Raw genomic sequence first — 9251 nt, forward strand, 5'->3', positions numbered from 1 at the left:
GGAACTCAAAAGTTTGCAAAAGAATAAATGTTGAACACTATCTCTCCAGTAATTGGGAAAAAATAAAAAGAAACTAAAACAAAAAACTAAACTAAATTTTTTTTAAAAAAAAAGTTATCGGTGGCACAGTGGAGAGCACCATCCCTGGAGTCAGGAGGACCCGAGTTCAAATTCGACCTCAGACGCTTAATAATGACCTAGCTGCATGGCCTTGGGCAAGGCACTTAAATGCCATTGCCTTGAAAAGAACTAAAATAAAAAAAGAGATAGAGTTCGAGAAATATTAATTTCACACACTCCCGCTCCCTCTGAGATCTTCGAGCTTCTGTCGGGCACGTGAAGAGGAGGGGCCCTGGGAAGGGGAGGGGGAAGGGAGAGTCGTTTCCAGGATGGAAAGTTCCAGAAGACCTGGGGTCTCCACAGGTCTGCCGCTTAGCTCTTTCCTCCTTAAACTTGACCTGTCGGCCTTCCCCGATTATAGGGTTCCCCCCATTTTATCTTTCTAGTCTCTCCTTCCCCCTCCCTCATGGGAGGGAACAACGCCGCCATTTTCCTCTTCCTCAACCACCCAAGAGGCGCGGCATGCGCAGAGGCGCAGAGGCCGCACGAGGCGGCAGGGCGCATGCGTGGCGGCAGGGCGCATGCGAGGCGGCAGAGCGCATGCGTGGCGGCAGGGCGCATGCGAGGCGGCAGGGCCATGCGTGGCGGCAGGGCACATGCGAGGCGGCAGGGCGCATGCGTGGCGGCAGGGCGCACGCGAGGCGGCAGAGCGCATGTGTGGCGGCAGGGCGCATGCGAGGCGGCAGGGCCATGCGTGGCAGCAGGGCATATGCGAGGCAGCAGGGCGCATGCGTGGCGGCAGGGCGCATGCGAAGCGGCAGGGCGCATGCGTGGCCTCGCTCTGGCCCCACCCCGCCCCTTCCGGGCAGCGGTTGGCCCCGGCACAGCCTCCCTTCGCGCCCGGGTGGGCAGCGGCCGACATGGGAGCCGCCTCCCGCGGAGGCTCCTTCCTGCTGCTGGGCCTGGGGACCCTCCTGGTGGGCTGGGGCAGCCCGGGCCCGGAAGTGGTGCTGACCCCGGAGTGGGGCTTCAGCTCGTACGAGGTGATCATCCCCCTGGCGCTGGTGAGCCGCGGCGGCGGCCCCAAGGCCGCGGGGAGCAGGTCGTACCTCCTGCGCATGGGCGGGCGCCGGAACATCCTCCACCTGCGGCCCAAGAAGCTCCTGCTGCCCCGACGGCTGCGCATCTTCACCTTCGCCGAGGACGGCAGCCGAGTGGAGGACCAGCCCTACGTGCCCGCCGACTGCAACTTCAGGGGGGCAGTGGAGGGCTCCCCCGGGTCGGAGGCGGCGCTGAGCACCTGCCTCGGGGGCCTGCGAGGGATGCTGAAGATCGGGGACAGCTTCTACCAGATCGAGCCGGTCCAGGCCTCCTACACCTTCGAGCATGTGGTCTACCACCTGACGGAAGAGCCGATGACCAACTTCACCTGCGGCCTGGCCGACGAAGAGATCGACAGGCAGCTGCTGCGCCAGCTGCAGAGCCAGCCCACCCCCCGAGCCCACTCGTGGACCACGTCCTACGTCCACCAGAAGTACCTGGAGATGATGGTCGTGGTGGACAAACACCGCTTCAACTTTCTCAAGTCCAACTTGACCAAAGCCATCAGCGACACCATCGTCATGGCAGGGATAATGGATTCCTACTTCCAGGTTTTGAACATCAGGATACAATTAGTGGCCATCGAGGTGTGGACAGATGTCAGCAAAGTAAATACTAATGTCAAAGAACTGACACAAGTTCTTGTACAGATTAGCAACTATAGAAGAAATGTTCTACATCCTAAAATTGGACACACAGATTGGACACACTTATATGTGCATAAATATTATCCTGATGCATTGGGTTGGGCCTATGTCGGAGAAGTCTGTCACAGACGTTTTGGGGTATCAACAAGCACTTTACCAGGCAGTAACCTGGTTGCTCCTTCTACATGGTCCGCTCATGAATTAGGCCATGGTGTTGGCATGCCCCATGATAAAAAAGGCTGTTTTTGTAAAGGTAAAAATAACTGTATCATGGGCTCTGCTGGGAGGTCTGGTTTCAGTAATTGTAGCTTTATAAGTTATTTTGATCATATTGCTCTTCGAGGTGAGTGTCTAGATAATATTCCAGGAATTCCGTATACAGTGAAGAGATGTGGAAACAAAATACTAGAGAATGGAGAGGAGTGTGACTGTGGAACAATAGAGGAATGTAAAAAGGATGTGTGTTGTCTACCCAATTGTAAATTGAAACCTGGGGCACAGTGTAACACTGGTTTGTGCTGTAAAGCTTGTCAGTTCAGGCCATCTGGACATATATGTCGAAACAAACACAATGACTGTGACCTTGAAGAGTTCTGCAATGGAACTTCAAATCTATGCCCAAATGATTTTTACAAGCAAGATGGAACCCCATGCAGTGATGGAGCCCACTGTTACCACAGGAGATGTTTTAATCGCTTTTTGCAGTGCAAAGAAATTTTTGGATCTGGTGCCAGGGATGCTCCACATGTATGCTATGAAGAAGTGCATAGAAGAGGTGATAGATTCGGTCACTGTGGCTTCCAAGGCCGGGGTTATAAAAGGTGTAAAATGCAAGATGTATTGTGTGGAAGACTGCAGTGTGTCAATGTGAAGAACGTCCCTGACATGCCTGATCATACCACAGTCATTTTTACACATTTGAAGGAGTTTAATATTCGGTGCTGGGGGACGGACTATCATTCCTCAATGGCCGCGATGGCATTACCCGATGAGGGAGCTGTGAAAGATGGCTCTTCCTGTGGTACAGGCTTGATCTGTGTTAACCGCATTTGTCGCAATATTTCAGTCCTCAAGTATGACTGTATACCAGACAAGTGCAATAAACGAGGCGTTTGCAACAATCGGAAAAATTGTCACTGTAACTATGGATGGTCCCCTCCCTTTTGTGAGTCTCCTGGTTATGGAGGAAGCATTGACAGTGGACCTGCAGGAAAAATGAAGACGGTTTCCAAACCAGTTAAAGTTGTTCCCATTATGTTTATTCGACTTGTTTTATTAGTTATCTCATTGGTTCTGGTAATTCTGAAAGAATTGTTCAAAAAATGCTTTAAACGAAAGGTGAAAAGCGAAGGTGAAAGTGAAAAAGATAGGTCATTATAGGCAAAAAAAAACCCTCCATGATTTAGCAAAGAGGAGAAAAGAAAAAACTTCCTTGAGAAATATTTCATATTTCACAGATGAGATTATTTTTAAATCAGCTTTAATAAAAAATGAAAAACTTCATTTTAATATCCTCTATGGAAGGCAAGAATGATTTCTAACTTAATTTTATACCTTGACATTCCAATTCTCTTTGCCATCTTGGTTTTTCTTCAGGTTTTGATTTTCAAATAAAAACTGACTTCCTATTTGAACCAATCAAGGTTATTAATTATATTTTTGGAGCAATCAGTCGGTCCTGGAGTTTATATTGAGAATTTGGGGATGGAATTTGTTCTTGGGATGCTTACCTGACCCTCTAAAACTGCTTGGAAAAAAGCTTCTGGGCTTTAGCTTCAGGTGTTACTTTTCCGAGCTGGTTCTATCCATCAACTCTGGCACTTATGTTTGATTTTGTGAGAATCCTTTCTATGACTATTCTGAACAAATAGAAGATTTTACTCTTCCTTCTTTATAACACCTGCTTTCTTTCCTACATAAAAGAGAAAGCTAAAAAAGATATTGAACAACAGAGAGCTTCCAGTGTTGTTGGCATAAATGTTGCTCTCAGAATCCTAACATTGAGGAAAAACCAAAGAAAACTCATATCAATTCATAGAAGATGTTTTCATCCATTCTTTTCATTTTGAGTCACTTTGGAAACTTCTATACCACTTCCCCCAATCCCCAGAGAATGATTGGTATGTGTCCAACTCTTAACAGTTGGAAAAGATATAAAATGCAAAGTGAACCATGTACATAGGCATTTGGTTGTGCTATTAGAGCAACAATTGATCTCACTGCCCCAGACAAGGTTACAGACAAGTTGCCAATCTGCATTTGTGGAGAGTTTCCATGTTGTGCATTTTCTATCCAGAGGAACTCACAGGTTTAGATCAAAAAAAGAAAGGATGAGGAAACAATACATTCATATAATGAATATGTAAAGATCTGGTCAGAATTCTAAAACAGGTGTTTCCAATATTGTCCTATATTTAAGCCTAGATTATATCTCAGAGGTTCTTAATTCATCAAGGACAACTTATATTTTAAAAATTAAAAGAACTCTTTCATGTTTTGCTTTATGGTAAAATCTCTTAAAGTCTTGAAGAGGTGACTGAACCTTGCCTCCTCACCTGGACCCCCATGAAACAAGATAAGCCCTCTATCAAAAAGGTAATGATTTCCTGCTAAACCTATCAACCAGACTTCCTGCCAAGATAAGCCTCCTTCAACTAGATGATAATTTCCTTCCACACAGGATATATCTGGGCTAATACCCCTTGTCTGCATGTCCCTGACCATCTTAACTCTGCTCTTTAAAAAACTTACCCCCCCCTCCCACTCACTTAGACTGTTTACTCCTTTTGAGGAAAGCCTCCTGGGGAGCATGAAACCCCATCAAATTAAATGCCTTTTACTTGAGCTTGGAGATAGTCTGAATTCTTTTGAGAGACTATATCTTGTACCTCATCATTTTTTATGCCCATGGGGCAGCAATTCTAGGTTTGACTCACTCCAACTCAAGATAAACTCATAAGCTCATCCCTAGTGTATCAGCAGCTGGTCAGATAGGCTAAGGGAAATCAAGGGACCCCTGCATCTGCTGGTACTTTATGAGAGTTGCCCCCTTTGAGTACCTGGTACTCTGTTCCCTATGAGCTCGAGGTGGGGAGTCATGATTTCAGTGTCATGAGAAGTGCTACTATTCTCTCAAGTTCTGTTGAAGAAACCACCAGGCCCATGCCCTGTATGCAATCAGGATGGATGCTGGATAAGAGACTGCCCACAAGGGGGTCACCTCCTTCCAATAGCCGGAATTCCAATCTTCTCAGGACTCAGAGTGACAGGGACCAGGATCTGGTTAGCCACCCCCCCCCCCCCCATCACCATGGCTGAACCAAAGGTCTCATTGATGTAGCAGGTAAGACTCTTAGTTTTCTTAATGCTATGGGAGTCATTTACATTGTCCTTCTCCAGCACTCTGTCTGTACTCATCCATCCTACCACCAGACTGTGGGGATTAATGGGAAATTTAGGAAATGTCTTGAGATTTTCACTCTGCCTTCACAATTTAAGAAACCTGTTTAATCACTCCTTCCTTGTTCTTTCCTGCTTGTTGGAGCAAGATCTGTTGATCAAAATGGTGACCCACTTCATCAGTTTACCCAAAATGCTTTTGTCACTTTTCTTTAAGTCTTTTAGTAATTCACCTGAAATTTGGGAAGGGATCGATTTCCTCAATCTGGGACCAGGGGCCAGGCTACTCCTGTTACCCTGGTTCTTGTCCACAAGACCTTAATGCATTCCCCTACCAATACCAGTATTCAGTTAAGGAATGATTACTATCCCTAGATGAGAACTTCTTTAATAGACTTCTATTTCTATGGTACAAGACCTCAGAGCAGTCAAATGAGGCTGTCATTCTCATTCTTCCTTTAGTGCCCAATCCTATATCATCCTTGACACAATATCAGGACATACTCAATGGTTTTACACTTTGCATGTCAAAACTGCCCTCTTTTGCATCCCACTCCATAAGGAGTTCCAGTTTGTTTGGTTTTTTTACTTTTGAAAGGGGAAACTGAATCCACACCAGCTGATGTGGATACTCTTGCCCAGGTGCTAATGAGATGGGCCCTACCTATTCAGACAGGCTCTAAGAAAAGATCTGAGGGATCTGGAACTGACCAACAGTGGTCCAATCCAGTATGTGGACAATGTTATTTGTAGCCTGACCCAGGAGGTTTCTCTTGCCACTGCTACATGGACCCTCAATTTTCCAGGCAGCAGGGTTAGAGTTTCTTTGACCAAAGCCCAAATCGCCTGCCAATTTGTGAAAAATTTGGGCCATGAACTCACTCCCACATGAAAGCAGGCAATTCTGTTCACCCCCCCCCCCACCCAAGGTACTAAGAAACTACTATACACTGGGTTTGGTCGAATTTGGATCCCCAACTGTGGTATTCTTGCAAATCCCCTCTATGATTCCACCCAGGGCCCTAACTCTTCATGCCAAACTTTTCAAGACCCCACCCCAGCTTTGACTCTGCCCAAGCTAGAAAAACCTTAAAGCTTTTAGAGATGGAACCAAGCCTTTTGAGTCCTTACTCAATCCCTAGGACCCAACTCCAAAACAGTAGCTTACTTCTCTAAACAACTTGATTCTGTTGCCTCCAGTAGCCCTTCTGCTTCCAGACAATAGCTACTATAGGTGTTGTGATCAAGGAAGCCTCCAAGCTCACTTTACGTCAATCTTTGAGAGTTCTCAGTCCCCACAGGTTCATCTTAGAAGTCAAAGGCCATTCATTACTAGTTCTACAGTGGTAGGTTCACTAAGTACCAAGTCCTTTTTTAGACTCTTCTGACTTGACTGCTAAAGAGGAAAATTATTCCCTTTGGGACCTTCACCCACAAAGTAGAACTAATAGCACTTACTAGAACTGGGGAAAGGAAAGAGGGAAAAGATTTTTTTCCCCAACCCAAAATATGCCTTTCATGTCTTATACACATATGGGGATATCTGGAAGGAAAGGGGATACCTGCACAGAAAATTTTGCACCTCTTCCAGATCATCTAAGAACCACCATCTAAGAACCATCAAAGTCAGTCATCTTCCGTAGAGGTCACTATAAAGGGGACTCAGATCAAGCCACAGGGAATCAACTTGATGATGCAGCTGCTAAAAGGGCTGTCTGTCAATCAATTACACTAGTCCCCCTAAATCCTCCACTCCCTGAATTATAGTTCTTGGGAATAAGCTACTGCTAAAGAAAAGGTATATAATCTCATCCTGTCTGGTTGGTATCAGATCCCCACCCCACCCCCAGACTCCAGAAGATAGCCAGATTTGAAGGCCTTTCTAGCTGGAAATAAAGCCTTTGGCTTTTCCCATTCTTCTTTTGAGCTCCTGGGGAAACGTCTGTGAGCCCATTGAAGACCTGAAACTATTGTTTCAGAAGGCAACAGGAGAACAGTGAAAGCATAGGGTTGACATCCCCTAGGTTACAGGTTTTCTCTTCCTTGACACACTGCTTATCATATTTGTTTTCCTACAGCACAATTGCCTTTTGCCCCCACAGTTCAACTATTTTCTCTGTCCTTGAAATGATTTCTCTTTTTACTCCTGTTAATCCTTTTAAATCACCCACCATTGACTCAAGACTCATTTCTCCATAGAGTGAGAACTCTCTTATCCATTTAGGTGAAGCTGTGGCTAATGCTGATCATTGTGATTGTTAGGTGTGCCACCCCCACTCCCAAGGTGTCTATGTGGATCATCTACAAGTTTGTTTTCTTGTTTCCTCCTTTCCACAAAGGGAATTCCATTTGCATGGGAGTCACCCCTTTTTATTCTTGGGATCTCTTTATGGGACATATTACTAACACTACCCTTTGCTTCAATGCAGATATGGTCCCCTCTATTGTGATTAGGTATGCTTCTGACCCTTATTATATAATATTTTATAAAATTTTCCATACTTGTTTCATCTCAGATGGAGGAGTCCATTTCCCTTCCATGGATCCACTCACTATTCCCTCCATGACCCCCAAACTCAACTCATATCTATTGTACCTTTTGTGCCTCTTTTGATCTAGTCACAAGATGGGAGGGTTCCTTCAACCCATCACCATGCAAGAGGGCTCTCTATATGCCCTATCAGCTCTTGCCACTCAAGTCCCTTGTAGGCCATTTCACCCCCAGGGATGTATAGATGACCTTACATCCTACCAGTCCCCTTCCCCTAGGATTCCCCCCTGCTTATGTGACACTGACAGCTCCTTGCTCCAGAGAGTTAAAACACTCCTCAATCACACCCATGGTTTTTTTTATTTATCTCAGGGATATGCATTTGTCTGTGGGTTTGACAACACTCCACTTAATTGCTCCTAGGGCTCAAGTCTGAGCTGAACTAATTCACTGGCAAGCTTCTTAAATTCCCATTTGACTCAATATCACAGTATCTTGATGCTTATGCACTATATGGTAGGATGCTCTTTAGGGACTCCTGGCCCTTCTGTTGAGATCTTTAATGCCACCTTCCTCCCATCTCTTTTCATATCACTCCCTACAGGAACCCCTGAATTCCCTTACTAATATAGTTCTGGATGATCAAATGACCCCCAACTACCTCTTAGCTTTGGAAGGATGTAGAAACCATTGTCAATAGTTCACATAATGATCATATCAATTAATCAAGAAGGTTGAAACATACATTGTGAATATTTTGGATAAGGCCCAGTGGATTCAAGTTACTTCCTACTGGATCACCAGACTAGGATTCCTAGTTTTTTTAACCTTCTCTCACCTCTTCTGACCCCCCTCATTATTATTTTCCTTATGATATTGAAGCTTGCTTGTTGAATTCCCTAATCTTATTTGTCTCTTCTGACTAATCTTTATTAAATTCTAGGTGACTCTGATGGAAGGATACCAGCCTATATCAGACCCTCTTCCCTTAGAAGTTGCTTTTTCTCAATTCAAGTCACCCTCCCCTGGGACCCAGTGAGACAGGAACATATCTATGACCCTTTTCAGCTGGAAGCAGTTACAGAAGATGAGCCTGTGTCCCTGTTTCTCAAATAAATTTGGGTTCCCACTCCTTGAGAGGGGGAAATGATGAGAGGACTGAATTCCAGTGTAGGACCTTGCCTGCTGGCAGGTTTTCAGTATTTGCCCTGATGCCCATGAAATAAGGTGAGCCTTCTGTCAGCAAAGCAACAACTTCCTGCCTCATAGTTAACAGGATTTATTGCCAAAATAAATACCTCATCAACTAGATAAACTTCCTTCCACCCAAGATGTCTCAATTAATGCCCCTTTATCCTCATATCCCTCATATCACCTCATCTCTGCTCTTTAAAAAAAGTTGACACCCAAACAATTAGGCTGCTTATTCCTTGTGAGGAAAACCCAATGGGGTATATATGAAACCCTATCAAAATAAATGGCTTTTACTTGAGCTTGGAGATAGTCTCAGTTTGAATTCTCTCAAGAGACCACTTGTGTCATATACCTCATAA

At 45.2% G+C, this 9251-nt stretch overlaps 1 protein-coding gene across 1 annotated transcript; it reads left to right on the top strand.

Moving 5' to 3' along the window:
* Positions 1 to 701: 701 nt before the first annotated feature.
* LOC141488487 (disintegrin and metalloproteinase domain-containing protein 30-like) lies at positions 702 to 4306 on the top strand. Its single transcript, XM_074188580.1, has one exon. The coding sequence runs from the start codon at positions 717 to 719 to the stop codon at positions 3186 to 3188; it is 2472 nt and encodes an 823-aa protein (XP_074044681.1). The 5' UTR covers positions 702 to 716; the 3' UTR covers positions 3189 to 4306.
* The last annotated feature ends 4945 nt before the right edge of the window (positions 4307 to 9251 follow it).

The sequence above is a fragment of the Macrotis lagotis genome, chromosome 5 (assembly GCF_037893015.1).
Source record: "Macrotis lagotis isolate mMagLag1 chromosome 5, bilby.v1.9.chrom.fasta, whole genome shotgun sequence".
In the NCBI taxonomy this organism is placed as follows: domain Eukaryota; kingdom Metazoa; phylum Chordata; class Mammalia; order Peramelemorphia; family Peramelidae; genus Macrotis; species Macrotis lagotis.

Coding starts and splice junctions, on each gene's coding strand:
- LOC141488487 (XM_074188580.1), top strand. CDS start 717: ATGCGAGGCGGCAGGGCGCATGCGTGGCGGCAGGGCGCACGCGAGGCG.